Here is a 26,717-nt window from a genome sequence, read left to right on the forward strand (position 1 = left end):
CGTCTAAGGTAAAATAGTGAAGTGAACTTATAATTTTGTATAATGTGTTTTTTGTTAGAAGCAGTTTTTAAAAATTGATAATCAGTAATCAAATTAGGTGATTACTTTCTCCTGTTAAAATTATCGTCTGTTAATGTTTACCCCATTAAAAATTATTTTTTGTGTGTTTTCCAGGAATTACACTGCCTCCTAAAGGAAATGTAGATATCTCATTGTTATTTATACCCAAAATTATGAAATTACACAAAACAATGGTTATTGTTGAGATGACAAAAGCAAATGGAAAATATTGGCCTATTGACAATTTTGATGAGTTGGATGTAGAATTTAAAAGGTAACATTTAAATAAAGACATTGAAGGAAAGTAATTTTATTTTGACAGCCACTGACATGCTAGGTTTCTTTTACGTGTTATACATATACAATATCAAGCTCATGATTTTATATTCTCTGAACTGTTGAAATTCATATGTTCAGAGGAGGAAAATATATTTGTTATATGGATATATATAATGTATAGAAAATAATATATTTATATACATATATATCTAATGGTTGATTTGAAGCTCAGATGATGAACACGTTTAATCTTAAGTATCATTATCAGTGAATCAAAGTCAGAGACATGCAAAGGGACTCCTTTCTGACATGGAAAATAGTGACTGCTAACATAATAAGTAATCAGTATACGGAGGACAACCTAAAACAGCTTGCCTGAGTGAAGTGAATTCATGTTACTGGAATTCACACTGTGCCAGGTGGATATGCTATCCATCATATGAAACTGCCATGACTAGAGGTATTCTGCCATTGCCAGAATGCAAGTTACTTGTATCTTTCTTGCTTAGCTGGAAATTAAGCAAAATTCAATAATGGTGCAAAATCTAAATGTGTTCTCTGTTCTTATAGTTTAATTAAATGATAGTCTGAAAATCTTAGTTAAAAATAAATTTTTACTTCGTCCTACATGTGCGTATTTCTTTCCTTCATTTTTTGCCAGTTCTTTACTGTGGACCCATTACTATCCATTCTACCATACATTGTCACTACTCTTATAGTCAAGATTGGCTACATAAATTGTAAGTCTCAGTGAAAAATGAGAATGAGCAAACTTAATAGTTTGTTCAAAAACTATTGAGAATTTCAAAACAGTTATAGGAATGCATTAAACAAGCTTGAAGACCTCCTAAAGATGGGATATTATTCTTTTGCATAAGCCCCACACTCAACCTGTCTTGCCTGCAATGTCTTGCATTTCATTTTAATGAAAAAAATCCCAACTTCAAAACTGATCATAAATTTTAATTAATTAATTAATTAGTTTTTTGGGATGAAGTCACACTCGGTTGCCCAGGCTGGAGTGCAGTGGCATGATCTTGACTCACTGCAATGTTCGCCTCCCCGGTTCAAGCAATTCTCCTGCCTCAGCCTCCCAAGTAACCAAGATTACAGGTGTGTGCCATCACACCCGGCTAATTTTTGTATTTTTAGTAGAGATGGATTTTCACCATGTTTGCCAGGCTGGTCTTGAACTCCTGACCTCAAGTGATCCACCTGCCTCAGCCTTCCAAAGTGCTAGGATTGCAGGCATAAGCCACCATACCCAGCCTATAAACATTTTCTAATATTGCTGTGCTCCTAGTGGTGTATGATGCACCTAAAATATTTGGACAAATAACCCCTTTTCTTTTAAGTAGTATCCTCCAAAAGTAAATGCCTCACAAAATTCTGAAGTACTGTACTTCATGGCAGTTTTTGTTTTGTGCTTTGCCCATCCAATACAGAATAGATCCCAAGAGGGCTGTAGTACCTCTCATTAAAGTAGGGAAAAAAGCTCTTCAATTTTAACTTATATTTCATGATGGTTTCATTACAGTTTGCTTTGTGATGATTTCCCAGGGTTTGCTTTGAAATGGTATTTGCAGAAAATGTTCTTTCTTTCATCAGTTTCTCTCTACTAAAGTCTAAATTTACAAGCTTTACTAAAATACCATAAAGTTAATAATAATAAGCTTTTTGTTAATATGGAGATTCTCCTTTCGTTCCTTCTTAATATTTTAATTTCTAATTAGTATTATGGGAATCGACAGCAAAGAAATCCAAGCAATACACTGGATATACCCTATTGTTGGACTCCCACTAGCACCACCTCCTAAATCTCCTCCAGGTAGGTATACATTAGAGTCAGAGAATGCCAGAATTCTTAAAGACCTTAGATATTCTCTATTCCCATATCTTCTTTGTTTGAAGTCCAGAGAAAGTAGGTAGTAATGTGAACAGTCCTACTGGTGGGAATTCTATGACGTAAACATGCTCTCCCAATGTGTCCAATGAGTTTCCCACAAAACCACACTATTTCTTGTTGCCTTCCTGTTGGTGAAATGCAGATATCAGCTAAAATTAAAATGAAATTAACTTCAGACTCCTTTATTCCACAGAGCTCTGCACTAGATTTGTAAGATTCTCAGGTATACTTGCTCTCAGGTCACTTTTAGGCATCCTATTTCGGCTTCTGTGTAACTCGATCTCATCTAAGAACTATGCTGTGGAGATGCGGATCCCTTTATTATTGTCTCAAGCATAAAACTTTATGGTGTTCCCCCAAACCAGTCAGAATGTACTGAAGTTTTCAGGAAGGTTTATTTTGCCACAATAAACACAATATAAAATCTCTGCCCTTAAATGCCTTTCTTTTTCTCATTGACCTTTTTTTTTTTTTTTTTTTTTTTTTTTTTTTTTTTTTTGCCTGGACATACCCTAGACTTCTCTAAAGTTTCTGTGTGTTCTCTTTCCTCAATACTCTTCTCACTTCTTTTGCATTCCTTGATTTTCCCATTTCCTTCCCAGGATCAGCCTAAGAAACAAAATTTCTCTTAGATAACTAGTGATATTTAGTATCCAAACCTCTTACCAGGCTCTAGATGGCATTCTGCATCACTAAGATGCACTGAATTGCTCTGCAAAGCAAAGGGATATTTATTTTGGATCTCCCCCTTTAGCAACACAGATGAGTTAAAATAAGTCTTGAAATTTTGCTTTATCTTTCTCCCTCCGATACCAATCTTTGTAAATGAAAAAGAGTTAGACTTCCGCTGATGTAATTACATCACCACACTTAGAAGAGACACTAGTAAGTTTTGCTTGTAAGTAAGTAAAGCATTTCCCCAGGTACACTGGTTATAAAGGAAGATCAAAACTACATGTTTCCTTATGTAGTTTAATTTGAACTGGAGTAAAAATCCACAAATATAGTAATACCTTTGACCACAAATGTCATTTATTTTACTTGAAGCATTTTTATTCTTGACTTTTAAAAATCAACACATAAATATTTTAAATATTCTAAATTATCTTCAGAATGTTTCACAAACATGTCATAAAATTTCTTTTATTTCCTTCCAGAAGGTAGTTAATTGTATACTTTCCATAGAGCTGAACTGCTTAAAATTTATAATACACAGTCATCTGATCAAAGTGATATAATAAGCCCTAGACAGTACTCTGTTGGAATGCTAATAATGCTGTGCTCATGTCTACTGCAGACAGATTCATTTTATCCAGATTAAAGGTTTAAAGCCAAATTTTTAGTCAAAAACCATGCTTATGAGAACACGAAAACATAGATGTCTTGCAAATTTTTCTTCAAAGACGGTCTAGAGCATTTTTCTTTGAGTCATTTTTCCTGGTAATTACTTGATTTTTTAATTAAATGTGAGTTCTGTAAATAGCTTGTGTTAGATTAGCCCAACCTATAGTAGCATTAGTGTTCAGAAATAGAATGTGTATTAGTTATTAAATCATTTTCCCCAAAATCTAAAATCAATGCTGGTGATTATTTTTATCCACACATGCCCTCTAAAGGCAAGTGGGTATAATTTTATAAATACATATCATTCACTTTCTGTGTAGTCCATTTTTTGTTCTTAGTAATATCAGCTATAACCTACTGCTTTCCCTGCTCACCTATGTCATTATCAAAGTTTATTATTTCTTTTCTTTTTTATGTATCTGTCACTCAAGTTATTCTCAAACCCAGGATACTTTTTTGTTCTTTGAGCCACATTTTCTCTTTGTGCATTCTTATCTACTACTATCTATTGGGCCAGATAATTGGAAAAACGCTCCGCTACCTGTCACACTGTAAAGACAATGAAATGAGAATTCATTGTGATTGAGTGATCCATACATTGCCAAAGCACTAATTTCCTAAGGACCTCTAGGACACAACCAGTGACATGATACTAATTGTAACTTTCATAACATTAATTCCTGATTTAATGCTTTGATACTGAATATAGTTATAACCAGGAAAGCTTGTACAGTTTTTCCTAGCCATTTTAATTTATATATATTGGAATTTAATACATATAGAATATATTTATATATACATATTTAATTCTGTACATTAAATTAATATGTAATCACATTTAACTTGAACTTGAAATCATTACAATTTTACTTTTATGTGTTTAAAAGGTGACTTTTATAAACTTAAAAGTAAGTCAAAAATAATTTTAAATATTTGAATATGAATTTCAGGGTACATGTAAAAACATAATGAATCTAATAGGAAATATTTTTAAAATATTGCAAAATAAGGGTTACAGAACTTATTTTTAAAAATTATTTGAAGACATTTTCTATAGTATTGTTATAAAAGTAAAGTTTAGTATTATCACAATGAACATATATTTCAAAAGGGAAAAAATGCATGCATTTACAGTTGCCCCTTGAGTTATGGATCTAACTACATTAGTTCCTGAATCAAATTTCTGTATCCTAATATAATGTTTTATAATCTAGTATATATCTTACAGATTTATTTTCCTGTGCTATTTTTACATAGTCTTTAATATTCATATTTTCTTCCCGAATGTTAATGAATGTAGATATTGCGTGAATGTGTGTGTGTTTGTGTGTATATGGCCAGATACAATGACAAGTCAAAGTATATCAAAGGAAGTTTTATTTTTATGACGTAGTTCATTTTCTTCTATCTCAAGAATGATCATATCACCTACAAGTCAAATTGACTGGAAATATTTCTCTCCTGAGTAGTTATCATACAATGTCAGTCGAGGAAGCGGGTAGAAGAGAAGGTGGAAATCATACTGAATGCTGGTTTTTTCGGACTTAATCCTACTCCAGAACTGACAGAAGTTTTAGTGATTCCAAGAAGAACTTCATATTCTTTTTGTGAGGATCCCAATGGTAAGAGAACTACAGTGGTAGGAAAAAAAAAGAAAAGAAACACTTAGTTTCCATGAATTGCAGGTTGCTGATTGTGCAATTACATTAAGATCCGTATCCATTTACTTTTCATTTCACTGCTTATTCACATAGTGCTTAAGGTGTGTTCAGTTATGTGTGTTGTTTTCATGTAACTCAAAAATAACAACAGTTACAGTTATCACTAGATTTATAAGATGTAGATTGTGATTCCATCAATAGTGAGGAGAGAGAAAATTGTAGTAACTATAGTTTCCACTTCCCCTAGACTTTATTTTTTTTTCTTTTACTCTTTCTTTCTGATTTAAGGAATACGATAATGCCATAAAATGCAGCTTTAAATTTAGAAACAAAACCTTGAGTAAATTATTTTCTTATTTAAAGAAATAGAAAATGAACATAAATTAGATATATCCAAATAAAGTTTGTATAATAATAATAATGCTCCATGTATTTACTGTATATTCCAGATTTGTATATAAGAATTTACTATCTTGGGCCAGGCGTGGTGGCTCACGCCTGTAATCCCAGCACTTTGGGAGGCTAAGGCGGGAGGATCACGAGGTCAGGAGTTCAAGACCAGCCTTACCAACCATAGACCAGCTATACCAATATAAAAAATTAGCCAGGTGTGTTGGCAGGCACCTGTAATCTCAGCTACTTGGGAGGCTGAGGCAGGAGAATTGCTTGAACCTGGGAGGCAGAGGGTGCAGTGAGCTGAGATCGCGCCACTGCACTCCAGCCTGGGCAACAGTGAGAGACTCCATCTCAAAAAAATATAAAATAAAATATCTCAATTTAAAAAATCAAAACAATTTAAAACAGGTTATCTAATTCTTCAAATATGTTGTGTTTTACTTGAAGTAAATATATGAAACTGAGTGATATCAGCAACAAGGGAAAGTAGAGAGTTCTGGACCCTCCGAACACCCACAAACACACCAATGCAGCAATAATTCCCTTCGTAAGACAACAGAAACTAATTGAAAGTTTCTTGCACTTCAGGAGGAACCAGACTTACCAAAGCCTTTAGGGAGGTTTAGGGCACCCTCTTGTCAAAGACCCTGTGCTTGGCAAAGGTCTTCTCATGACACATTGGTCTTGGCAATGATTTCATGGATATAACATCAAAAGCACAGACAAAAAATAAAATAAAATAAGTAGGACTACATTAAACTTTAAAGCTTCCTCACAACAAAGGAAACAATCAACAGGGTAAAAAGATAACATGTGGAATGGTAGAAAATATTTGCAACCCATATATTTGATAAGTGGTTAATCTTAAGGAGCTCCTACAACTCACTTTAAAAAAAAAAAAAACTAATGATCTGATTCTTAAAATAAGCAAAAGACTTGAATAGACATTTCTCTAGAAAAGACATATGAATGGTGAAAACTGTATGAAAAAAAGTTCAATATCACTAATTAGGAAAATACAAATCAAAACTACAATGAGATATCACCTCACACCTGTCACCATGGCTAACGTCAAAAAATAAAAAAGCATTGTTAAGGATGTGGAGAAATTTGAACCCTTAAACATTGTTGGTAGGAATGCAAAATGGTTCATCTGCTATGGAAAACAATCTAACAGTATGAAAGATCCTCAAAATATTAAAAAGAGAATATCATCTATTATCTAGCAATCGCTCTTCTGGGCATTTATTCAAAAAAAAATTGAAATTGGGAGTTCCAAGAGAAGTCTGTATTCCAATGTTCATTGTAACAATATTAACAATAACCACGATATAGAAACAACCTAAATTTATGTCCACAGATGAATGGATAAAGAATGTAGCATATACTATCTTGAAATAATATTCAGCCTTAAAAAGGAGGAAATTCTACAATATACAATATCATGGATGGACCAAAGTGAAATAAGCCAGTCACAGAAAGACAAAACTACATGATACCACTTAATATGATAAATTTAAAATACTCAATCTCATAGAAGCAGAATAATATGGAATAATAGTTGCTAAGATCTGGAAGGGAGAAGAAATGGGGAGTTGAACATTGGGTATAAAGTTTCCATTGTACTAAATGCATAAGTTCTAGGGATCTGTTGTAAAACATAGTGCTTAGAGTTAACAATATTGTGTGGTGCACTTAAAATGCACTTTAAAAATATTAAGAGGGCAGAACTCATGTTACAGTAACTGTAAAGGAAGGTAAATAAATGTTTATACATATAAACCATTTTAACATGTATTTGCTACTTTTAAATTGCTTAAGTTGTACTCTTGTCAGGTTGTAAACTAAAGAAATTGCAATTCTGATCGTATACATTGATTACACTTATTACCTAAAAATCCACTTAACTCCTAGATAATCAGGGTCTTGAAAGAAGGTACCAACATCATTTTGGGAAATTTGAAAATCATATTAGGAGAGCAATCTCTCTCAAAATAGCTCTTGAAAATATACCTTTTGATATGGCTCTTATTTTACTGCCTCCTTATTTTCCATGATGAAAAACAATATTTACTATTGAAAATAACTGTAGGGAAGTTTTGCAGTCTTACCTCCATTCATCATTCTCTCTAAAACAGCTTTTGTTTTCTCTGCTCAACACCACCAAACTCAACAAGCTCATTCATATTTTGGCTAACTACATTTTAATTAGTGAATCTTTTTTGTTCTCCTGATGTATGTCCTACTATATAGAAGAATAGACCAGTCTTCTCAACTTTAACATATTTCTTTCTCTATAGTGCCTAAATATTTAAAGAAAGTAATCGACCTCATTGTCTCCTTAAAGACATATGGCAATAACTTGGTCCCTTTCCCCTGCCCTTATTCCAAAGGTGTAACCAACTCTCTACACAATCTGTAGTTCTCTCTGCTTGACTCTCCTTTGACGCCTTTTTCTTTATGAAAGGATAGATCTTACCAGAAAGTCTGAATACTACTTTAGTCTTTAGTATATGCAAAAGCAGACTAGCTCCTTTCCCACTCCTGTGCAATTTAATCACAGTTTACTCAGCACATTAAGAATAGGAGTCATGTTGGCCATGCAGTCTTGTACTTCCTGTTGTCTCCTAAGTCCCTCCTAGTGGAAATTAAAGCACTACACTGAGTGGCATGGACTCTGATAGGATTTTAAGAGTGATAATTAATTACACACTTGTCTTCTCTCATCTGAGTTTGAAACTAACTGAGAGGCAGATATAAAAATAAAGCAGATGGAAATCAAAGTGTTAGCTTTGTTAATTACACAGATGAATTGGAAAATGACTTGGAACTATGGAGAAATTTGGGCTTTTTAATATCTTCCACCAAAATTGAGTACATTCATGCCATACTGGCCAGTTGTGAACTCCTTGCAGGAACAAACAACTTACACATGAGCAAGTAGAAGAACGTGTGAATCCTGGAATCAAGACATTGGGGAAGAAAGAGAAGGGTACGCTCACCTGCTCATGTTCCATTCCTTCACTCAAATTCACTGATCAGATATGTTGCTTTTCCACCTGTGGCAAGTCATCATGAAGGAGGCAGATTGAGGCTGAGATATTTTTCTCTTGTACTTTTTCCCTTCTTGAGAATGAATAGGCCTCTTTATGTAAACCTGATAAGTAGGAGATAAGAATTCCCAATATTCCCTTCCCATTATCTTCATCATAGAATTTCTCTGAGTCACGTAAAACTATCAAGCTTCATTTAATGAAAATACAAGGACCACTGTGCTCTCTTCATCCTTATTCATCACACATACCTTTAAGTAAACTGGGATTGATTGCTTTCATATCTTTATCATTCAGCAACAATCCAGCAAGCATCTTTTCTGCCAGATATTATATTCAGCTCCAGAGATATCAAAATTAGCAAAACACATACTCTGTTGTCAAGGTTTTCAAAAATATTCATTCAAGATGATAAATCTATGCACCTGTACTATTTAAATCAATTGGTATTGTCCTATTGAAATATTACTATTCTTGGATTTTTAGACTGTGTTTTGCAATGTCACTTCTATAAGATTACAAATTACTCTGTGAGCAAGATTTCTCCTATAAGTCTATTTCTTCTTCTTAAGTACCTCCTGGTCCATGCATTCTTTGTAATTCTCTGTGGATTAGTTCAGTGACTTTCTCGGTGCTTTCTATCTGAAAGTAGTTTTAGTCATGCCCCTTCATTTTATTTCCCAATTGTTCTATAGCTCAAGACTGTTTTTCTTTGATTCATCTGTTGTCTTTTTTGTGTGTGATGTTCTGATTTATGTCTCATATGTGTCTCATTTCATCCCAGGCCAGTCATCTTCCTGTATCGTATTTGCCTGTTGTTTGTAAACTCCCATGTCAGGTTTGGTTTGGCCTGTAATCACAAACAGCTCCTGAGAAACCTGTCATTGTTCCTCCTGTGACCTCATATTGACCTCCTGTCCTTGATTCTTTGCTCTGTTTCTCTTCACTTCTTTTTTTCTGATCAACTTACTTCATTCAGTCTTCTGTCCTGCTTACTGTAACAGGATTGCTCTTGAAAAGACTGCCAACCTTATCCAGTGTGTCTAATACAGCAGTCATATTTATATTCCACATGTCACCAGCATTTACCAGTTGATCAAGTTGAAGTGCTTTCTGCTCTTGACTTTCATGACTAACCTTATTAATTTATTATCACACTGGTTGCCCCTTCTTGATTTCTGTTGTTTTCTTTTCTGACCTAACTTTTTGAGTGCCCTAGGGCTCTGCTCTGAGAGCCACCACATTCCTATTCACAAATTATGTCCTGCACACTTCCAGACAGTGATGCTAATGGTGCTAATGGTGCTTCTTCAGCAATTGTGCCTTATGACAAGCCTGCTATACTGAGTTGTAAAGTCTTAAGTCAGACTGCTTGGGTTCTTTTCCTTAGTATTAATCTTGAATAGAGTCTGAAACTCGATGCTAATCACTAGTAGTCTAGTTGTTTCCCGTTATTCTTAGAAGTCCCACATCTTCACCACACCCTGCATTGTCTCGCTTTTTTCTACTTTTCCTACTTCGTTGCTTGGTAAACTCCTCTCACCCTCTCTGCTCTGCCCTCATAAGTTCTTTCTCAAATGGGCCCAGCTGGTTTTCACCATGAACAATTCCTGCAGTCTGAGTAATTCCTGAAGGCTGTTTTGATGAGTAGAAGGAGTTTCCCCCTCTCTACATCCAGCTAACCTTGACTCATCCTTCAGTTTGGTGTGTTGGTCTCTTCCTCTGGAGTCCTTAGCAGTGATGTTCCCAGGACCTATGCTCTCATGGGATCCTCTACTTCTCCATGGTAGCAGTTATCACAGTAGTAATTTAAAAACTAGTTGTAGCATTAACAGTTATTGTCAGTTTCTTCCTCTTGACCATCAGCTCCATGAGGACAAGAATTGGATGTCTCATCTCAATGAAAACCTTTCGTTAATATTTGCTGAATGAATAAAGAAATGAAAATAGAAATAATGATAAGAAAAACATTATGTTTTTAATGTATGTTTAGGTGTTGGCTGTGGAAACAAAATTATTTGCCCCTTTTTCATGAATTTAGCCATAGCTAGAAAGTTTCCCTGAGGTAAAAATGTATAGGTCTTCATCAGCAGTTCATGAAAATATGTACAGAAGGGGAGACAACTGACAATAGAGGTGCTTTGAGAAGGCAAGCATTATAACTATTTTATATCATAATATAGAAAAGTCTATTTTCAGCTGATAAGAAGTTCAATCACATACAAAAACGCTTTTACTCCCCCTAAACACACTTTATATTATGGATATGAAAAGCCATTTTTTATTGTATATTCATTAACTAATTTTTTTGTGGCTATAGTTATTCTAAATACTTTTCTTTTAACATTTATACTAGGGTTAAAAGTTATTTGTGCACCACTATTACAGTATTACATTATTCTGCATTTGTATATATATTTACCTTTGCCAGTAAGATTTATACTTTTATATATTTTTATGTTGCTTTTGAACACCCTTTCATTTCAGCTTGAGAAACTCCCTATTAGTACATTTTATAAGTCAGGTCTAGTAAAATGACAAACTCCTTCAGCTTTTGTTCATCTGAGGGTTTTTATCTCTTTTAATTTTTATTTTTATTTTTATTTTTTGAGACGGAGTCTCGCTCTGTCGCCCAGGCTGGAGTTTAGTGGCACAATCTCGGCTCACTGCAAACTCCGCCTCCCGGGTTCAAGCCATTCTCCTGCCTCAACCTCTGGAGTAGCTGGAACTACAGGTGCCTGTGACCACGCCCAGCTTTCTTTTTTTTTTTTTTTTTTTTTTTTTTTTTTTCCAGTAGAGACAGGGTTTCACTATGTGAGCCAGGATGGTCTCGATCTCCTGACCTTGTGATCTGCCCTCCTTGGCCTCCCAATATCTCTTTGTTTTAAAGGACAGATTTGTCAAGTGTAGTATTCTTGGTTGGCCTTTTTTTTCTTTTAGCACTTTGAATGTGTCATTTCACTGTTTCCTGTCCTGCGATGTTTCTGTTGAGAAATCCACTGATAGTGTAATAATAGTTTCCTTGTATGTGATGAGTCAGTTTTCTCCTGCTGTTTTCAAAGTTCTATTTTTGTCTTCGACCCTTTTTGACTGCTCCATAGACAGAGAAGGGGCATCCCATAAGCAGAGTGGCCCAGAGTAACCTGTCTTTGACTTTCAACAATTTAATTATAATGTGTGTTGGTGTAGGCCTGGTGCCTGGGTCTGTAGGCAGATCTGGGGCCATGACTGGGGACACATCTGGTGCCTGTGTCTACAAGGACAGGCCTGGAACTAGGGTCCATGAGGGCAGGCCTAGTGCAAGGATATATGACAGAGTTGGCTTCTCCCTTTACTATTCCCTTCCCCTGTTTAAGAACTCCTGGGCTAAGGGGATGTCTCATCAGTGGGCCGAGAGGGTTGGATTCTGGATTAGCACAACTGTAGATCTGGTCAATTCATGATTCTCTGACCTCTCTTCCAAGTTCCATATGCAACAAACTTTTTGATTTGTGAGTTGGGCTCCTCACATATAACTGGAGAGTAAGTTTAATACATGTTTGTACCTCTCATCTACATGCTAGTTCTGGATTTAAGATATTTTTCATGTGCAGTGTTCAAAAAACTACTATTACTTTTCTTTGGTAACCTACTCATTAAGAAAATATTTGTTCATCATATTGTCTGTATACTCCAACACTGAAACATGAGAAACAGTTTTCTTAATCAAAATATACCAGAAATTGAAAATCCTGATCTAACAGTTTGAAATGCTATTTCAATATTGTTTAAACTTAATTCAAAGCAAATTTTAAACCACTTTTTCGTAAGTTTTAAGTCTATAGGTTTTTAATACATTTATTAGATAGAGCAAATGTCATCATTTTCATTAGATAGTTAATGATTATTAATTTCCATGTGGCCTTTCTTGTTTTATAGACCGGAATTATAAAGATTTAAGAGTGGTGAGAATTGTCTTCTATGTTTATTTTTATATGCATTCATTTATTTATTAACTTATTAACAAAAATATCCTGAGTATCATTATATGCCTGATAATGCACTAGACTTTATAGACACTAAGGTAAATAATATATACCCCCTCCCTTTCTCTAAATACCTGTGCATTGTTAGTCTTGACAGGTAATTGATATTAAATCTATGCATATTTAATTAAATTGAAATATATTTTAATCTTGACTTTCCTAGAAATTCCTAAAATACATGAATTTGAGTATGAAATTCAATTTGAATCTGAAGCTATGAAGTCTAAGTTGGAATCCTGTGTAGCTGTATATTTGATTGATAAATCTTATGATGTTACGGCTGAAAGGTTAACATTTATCTTCAATCTGGTATTCACACCAAAGAAACCATTAAGGTAAATCTACTTTCCTCTTTTTTATTTAAGCAATATTATTACCCTTTTAAATGTATTAATGTTGATTTCTCTTTTTATTTCTCAATATTTGAATTGCATTACTTATTTGATATTATTGAGAGAAATATTTTGGGTTAGATTACATCGAGCTACAAAAAATATTCTCATGAGAAGAATGTAGTCTAAATGGTTGAAAATCTAAGATATCCCTCAAGAATTATGACTTCCCTAAGGTCATTAGTGTATCACATTAATGAAAGAGAATAGTCTGTTTTGTAAAATCTTTTTTTAAAAAAAGCTGACTTGGCATTGTGCAATAGCAACATAGTATTTCTTGATGTTGTTTATCAGAACCAGTTCGAATGATGCAAATGCCTAAGCTGTATTTTACATTGCAACTGCTTTCATTACATTTTACTACTCAGTACATAACATTACATATTCCTTAGTAAGATATAAGTGAATCTGTGCGAAGGGTGGCCTTTAGATGTCTGTCCTCTGGAAACTTCATCCAGTGTCATTATATTTGCTTTTTGGACACCTGTTACGCAGCATCTGCAAACACGATATGATATTTCACTATGAAATAGGTCTTTATTTGTGTCTAAATGCAGAGATACTGATGAGTACCATGATATACACAAAGTACAGCTGGGCAATGAAAAAACAATTGAAAATATTGTTTGTTTTTAATGATTTCTTTTTTCTTCTCTCAACTTTTGTTTTCGATACAGGAAGTACATGTATAGGTTTTCTACATGGGTATATTGCACTCAGGCAGTGGGCATAGTACCTAATAGGTAGCTTTTTAACCTATCCCCTTTCCAACTGGTAGTTTACAGTGTCTGTTGTTCCCACGTTTATGTCCACAGGTGCTCAATGTTTAGCTCTTTCTTATAAGTGAGAACATACAGTATTTGGTTTCCCATACCTGCCTTAATTCCCTTAGGGTTATGGCTTCCAGCCCCATCCATGGAAGGAGGACATGGATGCATGCAAAGGACATGGTTTCATTCTTTTTTATGGCTGCATATTATTCCATAGTGTATACATGTCATATTTTATTTATTCAATCCACCATTAATGGCCACCTAGGTTGATTCCATGTCTTTGCTATTGTGAATAATGTGACAATGAACATACGAGTCCATGTGGCTTTTTGATATAATGATCTATCTTTCTTTGGGTATATACCCAGTAATGGGATTGCTGAGTCAATTTCTAAAGTTCAGCCTTGTATTTGATGTAGTCATACATCTAAAGTGGCTATGAATATGTAGTTTGATAACTAAAAGATACCAGGGTCATCTTCAGGAAGCAGCAATAAAATCAAGCTACAAGAAGAAAGTATACCATATATATTGACATTTTCTATGTTTGTATTTTCTTTCATTTTTCACAGTTTTCTATGTTTTTGCACATTTTGCTTCATATGTATTAATATAATGACATGGAAATTACAGCAACACTAGAAAGAGAACAATGTTATTATTTGTGAAAATGGGCAGAGCCAATGTGAATTTATACTCATGAAAATATTGTGGATTTAGAACATCTTGGTGAATATTTGAGAAACTAATTTAGGGCAAAATTTTTTGATGATTGATAAATTTCTGTGAGTGTTATGTGATGTTCCGATATAGCAATTCTATTTTGTGTATATATGCATATATTCATTTACTATGATTTCTTCTTTTGTACGTACAGTCATGCATCACTTAACAGCAAAGATATGTTCTGAGAAATGTATCCTTAGGTGATTCCATCATTGTAGAGTGCATTTACACAAACCTAGATGGTATAGCCTACTGCACGCCTAGGCTATATGGTATAGCCTATTGCTTCTGGGCTACAAACCTGCACAGGATGTTACTATACTGAATAATGAAGGCAACTGTAACACATTGGTAAATATTTGTGTACCTAAACACAGAAAAGGTACAGTAAACATACAGTATTATAATCATATGGAACAACCATTGTATGTACAGTTCATCATTGACCAAAATGTCAATGCAAGAGAAACAAATAAGAAAAATCAAAATTATACCAATAGCATTGAGCTATGAAAATAACAGGAAAATAATTATACCATGCTTTACCTAGATTAATAAATGAGTACTAAATTCAATTCTGCTCTTTTTTGTGGGCAAAGTTAGAAAGAACATTTCTGTGTTTTGATAAAAAGAAAATGTACCATGTTTCACAACAGTGAATACTAGGTAATTTTGACATTCATCTTTTCGCAGAGTACAGTGTTGTGCATAATAAAAATAATAATCAATATGCTAAATGATGGTTTTACAAAAGAAATGCAGGAAAATTATTTCTATGGGCCTTTTTCCAATAAAAATCAAGGGTCCAATACAAAAACATATGAGAATAATGGTTAAGACTGTAATGAATCAGTCTGAAGATCCTAATTTAACAGGTCGAAACACTTTTTTAAATAATGAAATAATAGATATCATTTGTCTTATGGCATCTTCAGAAATACTAATTACCTTAGCTTGACATTTTCCTAGAACTTTTTACCTGCTCAAGAGCTGAACAGAATGAGAAACAAAGTTCTACTTGAGAGTTTGTGGGTGGCAACTTAAAATAAGAAATATCACACATATGCATTGTTATGAATCTACAGTATTGATCATAAAATGGTTCACTGTGTCATACATGACATTGTGTGGTCTTCTCCTGAAGGGTCCCACATTTGACTCAGCAACTTCTCATTAACTCAAAGAAGTCATTTGCAGAATAGGATTATTCAGCATTGTTCATTTGAATCTGTACATTAATTTATCAAAAATCATTTAACATCTACAAAAGAGAAAAAATCCCTGCACTTTAGGAGTGTATCATCTAGTGAGAGTGACAGATAACAGAAATAAATGAATAAGCAAGAAAGCAAATTTCAGATTATCCAAATAAATAAATAAAAATAAATAAATAAGGGGAGAAAGAGAACTTTACAGGATGCACATCAGATGAAGTGGATAGTTAGGCTACCATGAAATAATGTCTAAGCCAAGACCTTACAGACAAAAAAAAGTTGGAAAGAGCACTTGAACCAGAGAAAAAAATAAATGCAGAAGTCATAAGACAGGAAGTATTTGGCATAAACAATGAAGAGTAAGAAGGCCAATCTTTCTCTAATGAAGTGAGCAAAGGAGGAAATAAGTTTGGGGAATTTTACTGGGATTTGTTCACATAAGGATCATGACAATATGCATTGGTCTTTTATATTAGAAACAATAGAAAATTATTGAAGAATAAATATTTGGGGAACTAGTTTAGGACAACTTGTGTACATGATTCATCAAAATTTGTAAGTGTTAAGTGATACCCGATGTAACTTAACAATTATATTTTGTGCATATATATACATATTCATTTACTTCTGCCATTCCTTGTTCCAAATTAATTTGGAATGGTTTACCGGAAGATACAGAGTTCAATGAGAAAAAACAAAACAAAACAATAGCTCTAAATTGTAGAAATCTTCTTCTAAGATGGTAACAGTAGAAGTGGAGATACCAGTTCTTGAAATAATGGTCTTGAAATAGTGGGAAGAGAGGAATATAATTTCATTTACAAAGACAGGAGAATGTGAAAGATAGGTTTAAAATGTATATTTGGATGTGTTAAGTTTAAGACTACGTATTAATCATCATTGACTAAATTATGCTGCATCGTATTCCATTGTTTCTATGCAACACACTTCATTTTAGCACCACCCTATTGAAAGAACATTTTAAAATTTTACTCCCATTTTTTTGACAGTATAAACAATGCAGTAATGAATATCCTTACATACATCACTTCTTGAAATCTTAGAGGCATTTCTCCAGAGGAAAGTACCAATAGTGGAACTCCTAATTTATTGAGTGAAGCTTTCTTTTCTTTTTTAAAACCTTTTATTTTAGGTTCAGGGGTACATGTGCAGGTTTGTTATATAGGGAAACTCATGTCATGAGGGTTTGTTGTACAGATTATTTCTTCACCTATGTATGAAGACTAGTACCCAATAGTTATTTTTTCTGCTTCTCTTTCTCCTTCCAACCTCCACCCTCAGGTAGGCCCCAGTGTCTATTGTTCCCTTCTTTGTGTCCATGTGTTCTCATCATTTAGCTCCCACTTACAAGCAAGAACATGTGGTATTTGGTTTTCTGGTTTTCTGTTCCCATGTTAGTTTGCTAAGGATAATGGCCTCCATCTACATCCATGTGTCTGAAAAAGACAGATTTCTTTTTTTTAAAAGGATGCATAGTATTTCATGGTGTATATGCACCACATTTTCTTTATCCAGTCTTCCTTTGATAGGCATTTAAGTTGATTCCATGTCTTTGCTACTGTGAATAGTGCTGCAATGAACACACGAGTACACGTGTCTTTATGATAGAATGATTTATATTCCCTTTGGTTTATACCAGTAATGGGATTGCTGGGTCCAATGGTAGCTCTGTTTTTAGCTCTTTGAGAAATTGCCACACTGCTTTACACAAATTTGGTAAGATACTATCCAGTTGCTCACAAAATGGCTGAGTAATTATATAGTCCTACCTAAGAAGAATAAGAGTTCCCAGAACTCTTCTTTCTGTCACTTTTAAGTAAGAAGTGTGACTTATGATATTGAAACCACACTGTTACATGTTTGAGTCATTTCTACCCTAAACAAGCAAACAGATAACCATTCATCAACTCTGGCTGCTGCTCTCTCTCTCCACTCTTTGTCATAGTCAAATGCTTTGAAAGTCTAAAGTCTATCTCTACTAACTTTCTCCCTTAATTCAGCTGCCACTCAATTTTATCTTATTCTGCAAAGTGTATGTGGTCTTTACCAATTGCAATTTAATTTTTTTAAACTGCCACTTAAGTCCATTATATGGGCTTTGCATGTTTTCACAGAAAATGTATTTTTTCTTTGTGAAATAAGAGTTGAAAATACTTTCTCATAATGTTTCATTTTTGAAAAAAATTCCCGAATGGATTATCTATTAGTATAAAACATGGGTCCATTTTGCCAAATCCACCCTTACCTTCTTATGCACTATGATATTCTATGCGGGTTACAGAAAATTTGTGGAGTTCATTCTGCATATGTTATTGGTTCTTAGAAAATAACTAGAGGGTAGATAAGATGCCCTAAAAATAATTACTTCAAAGGGAGAATGATAATATAATCTATGACCTAAAAATTATTTATGAAATGTAATTAAAAGTCATTTACATTATTTTTAAGAATTAAATGTCCTAGTGTTTTCACTGAAACCACAGAGTTTACTTACATTTTTACCTTAGTTTAGTGTGCTATATTTATGCTCTTGTTTTCATGTAGTATCATTTAAAATCTCCTTTTATATTCAAGGTCTCACATAACACTGAAAATACAGTGCATAACAGAAGGGATCTGGAAGTTTCCCATAATGCTGATTGCTACTGAGCCTGATACGGATGCTGTCATTGACATTGAAGGAGTTGGTTTATTTAAGGAATCCGTTTTTGAATTAAGGCTGAAAAGTCAGACAAGGTAATATATTAAACAAAAGTTTGTAGCTGTTTTAGTGAGTGTGCTGAACTTTGGAATGAAATTTAAGATGGAAAATTCTATAGTTCATCTTTTGCTGGTTAAGCCAGTGCAACATTGGGTCTCTGACTCAAAGTTTCATATACTATATAAATTTTTATTTAACAACTGGAAAATAGGGTATACAAAGTGAAGACCAGAAAGAAAAACAAAAGTAAATAAATAAAAATTGAAATATAGGATACTATTAATATTTCCATTTGTTTTCAAAGGATGTTTCAGTGTTTTTCTGCAAATGTCAATTGTGTTAGCATATCAAATGGTTTAACTAGGCAGAAATAATTGGGTAAACCCATGTTGATTCCATGTTATGTTTTATTTTCTTTCTATCATAACTGTCTTTGTTATATTTGTGCTAACATAGGAAGTATGACAATACTTTTACCTAAAATCTCACATGTTAAAATATACTTTTACAGCTTTTTGAGGTACAACATACATAAAATTCATTCATTGTAAATGTACATTTGAATAATTTTTAATTATAGGATTTGCAGTCATAACCACATTCCAGATATAGAACTTTTCCATTTCCCTCCACATTTCCCTCAAACCCTTTTGCAGTCAGCTCCCATACTCATTACCAGTCTCAGTCAACCACTGATTTGCTTTGTCTCTATGGTTTTGCCCCTTCTGATATTTCAAATAAATGAAATTACATAATATGTTGTCTTTTGCATGTGACTTTTTACACTATCCTTATCTGAAGTTCAGTGGTTTTCATGAATAAGCACCTATTAGCTTTGTATATATTTGGTCCATTTCTCGAGGGCTGAAATGGTTGTTTGTAACCATTGTCCAGCTTTATGGTCAAAAGGAGTGGTGAACGGTTAAATGTATAATCACTTGTGCCAGGTGTTCCAAGGCTTTATAGATAGGATAACCACAAAATTCATTGTCCAAACTTGAACCTTTTGAGAATGAAAGAGGCTAATTAATAATTAGGCTTGGCAACAAGGTAGACTGGGACAGATCTGAGCAAACCAGCACCTAACAGTTACTGTTCTTATAGGCTATGGCAAGATGTTTGCTGTTTATCCAAAGAAGACTAAAAAGTCATTAAATCAGCAGAGTGATATATTTGAAAAAGAGCATTTAGCTGAAATGTGTAGAAAACAAATGCAAAAAGGGTAAGAGTGAATGGAAGTAGATTAGTTAGTTGGCTAATGCTGTTGTCTGAAGGTTACTTGAGCATTTTGCAGGGCAGGTGGAGAGGGATAGTAGACAGATTGGAGAAACTTTAAGGAGGTAAAGTCAGTTAAATTTAGCGATAGTTTTGGGGATCAGAATGTTCCACTTTGCTGGAGAGTGTTAAATGTTAAGTCAGAGAAGTACCTGTAATGTAGAAGAAACTAATATCAGGTGGATATTGGACTATATGACCTGGAATTTCTCTTACAGTTTGAAAATATGACATTTTTGTGAAAGAATTGGTGTTATAGTCAAACAGAGTGAGAAATAATTTTTTGCTCAACCACTAAATACCTGTGGGACTTTCAGCTATATATTTTTGCTCCTCCGAGCTTCCATTTCCTCATTTGTAAAGTGGAGATAAAATACAACCTGTAATGTTGCCATGAGAACAAATAATGCAATGTATATAAATTACTCAACACAATGCCAAGAACTTTTAAATATTCAATAAATGGTATTGTTATTACATATTTTTTCATATCATTGATCAACCTGATCAGTTATCCAAAACCTAGTATTGGGAGAGTAAATGTTTTTGATATTAAGTCTCCTATGTTTTAAAACCAAGAGAAAAACCTCTGCTTGTATATATCCTAGATGAGTGTTTTATAGAATTAAAACCCTACTTAGAAACTTGAGTCTGGCTTGCTTTGCATCTGTAAGTCCTCTGAACCTATTCTTAGTGCAATTGCTCAACTCTTAAGGTCCCATATGAGAAAATGAGCTGCTCTTAGCTTATTTAGTGTGAAAGAATGCTGTCCAGTGTATTTTGTGCTCTCTTGAAACGGGATTCAGAACAGGGCAGCAACAAACCCCTTTTTATACTAAATCATATCCTCCTTCAATCAATAGCTCATACATTTTATCTGCTAAGAACTTAGCATAAAATGTTTAGTATTGTAAGAAAATGCAAAACTATCCTCCAGAGTGAGTTTGCCCATACATTCCCACCAAAAATGCATAAGTGATCCAATTTCTGTGCATCTTCACCAGCATTTATTATTCTTATTATTATTTCATTTTAGCTATTTTAACAGGTGTATAGTAATAGCACATTGTGTTTTGATCTGCATTTCCCTAATGGCAGTTTATGTTGAACACTTTTTTATGTGCTTACTCACCATACATGTCTCCTCTTTGGTGAAATACCTACTCATTTATTTCGATCATCTTATAATGGGACAATTAAATTTTACTGCTAAATTTTTAAAAGTTCTTTGTATATTCTCTATATTTCACCCTCTAAACAGGATTTTTATGGTGTAAGAGTTTTACATCTTGATGAAGTGCAAGTTGTCTTTTCTTTTCTGTAACATGCTTCTATTGTCATGCCTAAGAACTTGTCACCTAGCACTAAATCCCAAAGATTTTCTTCCATGTTCTCTTTTAAAAATTTTAGAGTTTTACATTTCAATCTTAAAGCCATTATATACTTTAAATTAACTGTTGCGTATGGTGTGGGATTTAGGTCGGGAGTTCATCATTTTCCCTGATGATGTCCAACAAGATTTGTTTAAAAGACTATCTTTCCTCCATTGATTGATTTTGAAACGTTGTCAAAAATCAAGTTGGATATATTTGTGTCAGTCCAGTTTTGGGCTTTCTATTCTGTTCCCTTTATCCTTTGCTAATAACACCACACTCAGGTACAGTGATTCTTCTCACTTTCTGATTTCCTTTAAAAATTATTTTAGCTATTCTACTTCCATCACCTCTGTATATAAATTATAGAATAAGCTTATCTACATCTATAAAATTCTTATTTTATTGTGAAAGAAATTTATTAAACTTATAGATCAACCTGCCAACATATGACATTTTCACTATGTTATATACACTACTATATATTTTACTATACCATACCATACCACATATGGTAGATCTCTCAGTTTTCTTAGATTTTCTTTGATTTCTTTCATTGGTGTTTTATAATTTTCAGATTATAGATGCTGCACAAGTTTTGATACATTTTCACCTAGACATTTCATTTTTAGAGTGATTATAAATGCTATTGTGTTTTCAGTTTCAGCCTCCACGTTTGTTGCTAGCATATAGAAGTGCTATTGATATCTGTGTGCATATTTTGTATCTTCTGAATTTTCTGAACAGTTGTTTATTCTATAAGCATTGCTTTTGGATTCTTTGGCATTTTCTACATAGACAATCATGTCTTCCACACAAAGGGATAGTTATATTTCTTTGTTTTAACTTTTTTTTTGTAACTTTCTTTTCCTTTTATGCCTCATTGCACTGGCTAGGACTTCTAGTACTATATTGAATAGGACTGATAAGAGTAGGCATCATTGCCTTTTTTCCAAACTTAGGTAGAAAGCATTCAGCCTTTCACCATTACATGTGATGTTAGCTATACGATTTTTTAAGGTAATTTTGATCAGGCGGAGGAAGTTGTTCCTCTCCGTATTAGTTTCCTAGGGCTGCTGTAACAAACTACCACAAACCAGGTGGCTTAAAATAACAAAAATGTATCCTCTCACAGTTTTGGAGACTAGAAATTAAAAAATAAGGTGTCAGCAGAGTCATGCTTTCTCTCTAGGCTCTAGGGAAGAATCTGATCTATGCATTTCTCTTAGCTTCTGGTGTTGCCAGCAATCCTTAGGGTTCTTCGGCTTGTACATTTATCACTCCAATCCCTGCCTCCATCATCTCATGACATTCCCCCTGTGTGTCCCTGTCTGTATCTCTTTTCCTGTTCTTATAAAACTGGTTATATTGCATTAAGAATTCATAATGACCCCATCCTGGCTTGATTACATCTGTGATATGACTCTATATTAAAATAAAGTCGTATTCATAGGCACTGAAGTTAGGACTTCAACATATATTTGGGGAAACGCAATTCCTAATTCCCCTATTTCTAATTTTTTGAAAGTCCTACCAAGAATGTGTGTTTAATTATGTCAAATGCTTCTTCTGCGCCAATTGATAATATAATGCCATTTTTCTTCTATAGCTTGTTCAAGTGGTTGGTTACACTGATTAAATTTAAAAATTATTTTAATTATTATTATTGCATTCTCTGTATCTGGTTTTCCCATTTGAGTAATGCTGTTCTCAAAAACATGAGTTAGAAATGTTCCCTCATCTTCTATTTCTGATAGATAATGTTTAGAATTGGTTATAATTATCTTTTAAGTGTTTCATAGAATTATCCACTGAAATCATCTGGTACTGAAGATTTCTTTTTCAGAAACTTTGTAAAATGATGCATTTAATTACTCTAAGTTATATGCCTAGTAAGATAATTTATTTCATACTGGATGAGTTTTGGTAGCCTGTACTTTTCAAGTAATTGTTTTATTTATTCTAAATTGTCAAATGTGTGTATGTAGTGTTGTTCAGTATATTTCCTTAAGTTATCTGTTGAGACTTGCAGAGTCTGCGTGATATCTCCTCTCTTATTTCTGAAATTGATCATTTGCAACTTTTCCCTTTAATCACTGCCAGCCGTTTTAGAAGTTTGTCAGTTTTGTTGAGTTTTTTTTAAAAAATCAGCTTTTGTTTCATTGGTTTTCTCTCATTTTCTGTTTCGTTTTTAATTTATTTTTGCTCTCATTTTTGTTTTCTTTCTTTTGGTTACTCTGGATTTATCTTAATTTTCTAGTTTTCTGAAGTGGGAGCTTAGATCGTTGATTTGAGGCCTTTTCTTTTTTTCTATTGTAATTATTTAGTATTACAAATTTCCTCCTGGATACTGCTTTAGCTGCATTTCACAAATTTAGTCTGTTGTTTTTTCATATTTGTTTAGTATTTTTATTTCATTCGCTGTTTCTTTTTTGACACAGGGATTATTTAGAAGAGTGTTGCTTAATTTACGAGTGTTTGAGGATTTTTGTTGTCTTTCTCTTATTAATTTTTAATTAGTTCATCATGGCCAGAAAACATACTCTGCATAAATTCAATCATTTGGGCTTCTAAGTAATTTGCTTGGGCAGGGGCCTATGGATGAAAATATAAATCAACAAAATAGAGGTAGATGGAGTGTTCTACAAATATCTATTAGAGCATGTGTTGGTTGATGGTTTTATTTAAGGTTTTTTGTTTGTTTGTTTGTTTGCTTGGTTTTTTCCCCCTAATTTTCTGTTCAGTAATTCTAACATTTGATGAGAGAGAGGTGTCAATATCACTGTATATAATTGTAGATTTATCTTGTTTTTCAGGTTTGTTTTTGCTACACATGTTATTTATTGATTGACTCCTAACAATTGTACACCTTTATGGGGTACATATTATGATATACGCACACAATGTGTAATGATAAAATCACGGTGTTTAAGATACCCATCACCTCAAATGTTTATCATTTCTTTGTATTGGGAACATTTGAAATCTTCTGTTCTAGCTATTTTGAAACAACAAGAAATTATGGTTAACTATAGTCACTCTACTGTTCTAGTTAACACTAGAACTTATTATTTCTATTTAACTGCATGTTTGTACTCATTAACTAACCTCTCTTCACCCAACCTCCTCATCCATCTCTGTATCTGGTAGCTATCATTGTACTATCTATCTCCATGGGGTCAACATTTTTAGCGCTCACCTATAAGTGAGAACATGATATTTGTCTTCCTGTGCCTGGTTTATTTCATTAACATAATGATCTCTGTTTTCATCCATGTTGCTGCAAATAAAAAGACTTCATGATTTTTATGGCTGAATAGTACTCCATTGTGTAAATATGCCTCATTTTCTTTATCCATGCATCTATTGATGGACACTTAAGTTGATTTCCTATCTTGGCTATTATGAAAAGTTCTGCTGTAAATATGGGTGTGCAGGTCTCCATTTGATATACTGGTTTCCTTTCTGTTGGATAAATAACCAGTAGTAGGGTTACTGGATCATAAAGTAGTTATAGTTTTAGTTTTTCTGAGAAATCTCCATATCATTTTCCATAATGGTTGTACTAATTTACATTCCCACAAACAGTGTATGAGTTCCCTTTTCTCTGCATCCTTACCAGCATTTATTTTTTCTCTTTTTCCTAATAGCCATTCTAACTAGAGTGAGATGATAGCTTGTGGTTTTGATTTGCATTTCTCTGACGATTAATGATGTTGAGCATTTTCTAATATACCCATTGGCCATTCGTAAGTCTTATTCTGACAAGTGTCTATTCAGATCCTTTGCACACTTTTTAATGATGTCAGGGTCCCACTTGTTCCTTTGGGCTTAGGATCTGAGCAACTGGGTTACTGGTGCTGTAGGCACCCATATGAAATTAGTGGAATCAAAGTGTAGCCTCAGGGATGGATGAATTTCATGGCTACTGGCCCTCGGGACAGAATATACTCCAGATGTGGGTCTAGTTTCAAGATGGCACCATGCCATAACAGCCTGTGTTGTGGGGCTGGGGGTGTCAAGAAAGTTCCTGCTCTGGGAGAATACAGCCATGTTGGATCCTGGCAACTATCCACGCTGGACTTGGGGCCTATGAGGACTGAGAGACTTCTCTATAAGGATGACTGCTGGTGTCTGTGGTGCTGATGGGGATGACCAAAGGTCTCCAGCTTACTTTTTCTCCGTTAGAAGAGTCCATTCTGGCTCTGATCTGATTCTGCTGTGGGAGACAGTGTGGCAGAGGCAGGATGCCTTGCTCCCCTGTCTATGGAGATATCCTGGGTCTCTGTGCTCCACGGAGATTTCGCAGTACTCTTCAGTGCACTTCTTCATTCACTTTAGTCAAAATACGGTTGTTTGTGGTTTTGGTCCCTTATTGTGGAGGATTGAGAGCCAGGCAACTCTAGTCAGCCATCTTGCTGATGTGGTATTGCAATCAGATTAGTCCAGATTTATTTTTAATTAATGTTACTAAGATTCTGTTAGATGTTTGGTTTAAAACTGGAAGTAGTTTGTTTCTTCTATTCTGATATATTTCTGCAAGCATTAAGTTCAAGGGCAGTTTCTACAGAAATATAAAATAGACTTAGTTCATTAGATCGCAATAAACATTTTTCTGGTGGATAAATGCAGTTGTCAGAAATTCTATGATATACAATTATGTATGAAAAACACATTCAAAATATCAAAAAACAAACAAACCCTGACTCTTCTGTATTGAACCCTGATGGCCCTGTTATATTGAATGAACTACTTAGAATTAGGGATAAATCTGAAAATCTCAATAGGGTATTTTCTAAAGTATAGATTTTGATTTTGTTCTATTTTTGTTCTAAGGACATAATTATATACCCTTTATAATATTGATGCTGGAGAGTGATTTTTTAAAAGATTCAATAGCAAATAATTATCCCCCATAAGTGCTTCTAATGTGCAGATTTGAGATACTTTTTAATAACATAGGGTCATTCCTGTGGTTGAAGTCACATGTTGGCCATGTCTACAGTCATCTGAAGGTTTTACACAGCTGGATGATCAATTAGTTTACTTTTATAACTGGAGATGTTTATGTTGGATGTTGACTGATAGTGTCTCCATGTAGTCGCTCTTTAATGGAGGCCCCGGATAGTTGCATTTGTACATGGTGATTGGTTTTCCATAGAGAGCATATTCCGAGAGAAGCAGGTAGAAGATACATGGCATTTTCTGACCTACACACACAAGTTCAACAACAATCACTCTAGTCACATTTTATTGGTTACAAAAGGGTCACTATATTGGCCTGGATTTAAGAAAGGAAACATAGATCACACTTTTCTATGGGGAAATTGTTAAAGAATGTGTAGGCTTGCCACAGTGGAGTGTGCTAACTTGAGTGTTTTCAGCTTCTTCTAAGGCAAAAAATTTTCTCCAGATTCCTCCTGGGTATTGTCAACCAGCTGCAAGTCTTCGGGTAGCAAAGATCAGATCATGATGGGTAACATAACCAAGCTACAGAAGAAGGTGAATTTACTTTCTC

The 26,717-nt window shown here is 34.0% G+C and overlaps 1 protein-coding gene across 1 annotated transcript in view; it reads left to right on the forward strand.

The window, feature by feature from the left end:
- CFAP47 (cilia and flagella associated protein 47) overlaps positions 1-26,717 on the forward strand; it is a 439,964-nt gene that overhangs the window by 390,021 nt on the left and 23,226 nt on the right. The window contains exons 58-62 of the mRNA XM_050776518.1: positions 175-334; positions 2,073-2,167; positions 5,059-5,211; positions 12,888-13,059; positions 18,425-18,586. Of these exons, the coding sequence (XP_050632475.1) occupies positions 175-334; positions 2,073-2,167; positions 5,059-5,211; positions 12,888-13,059; positions 18,425-18,586 (742 nt within the window). The remainder of the gene's footprint in view (positions 1-174; positions 335-2,072; positions 2,168-5,058; positions 5,212-12,887; positions 13,060-18,424; positions 18,587-26,717) is intronic.

Source organism: Macaca thibetana, chromosome X (assembly GCF_024542745.1).
Source record: "Macaca thibetana thibetana isolate TM-01 chromosome X, ASM2454274v1, whole genome shotgun sequence".
Classification (NCBI taxonomy): domain Eukaryota; kingdom Metazoa; phylum Chordata; class Mammalia; order Primates; family Cercopithecidae; genus Macaca; species Macaca thibetana.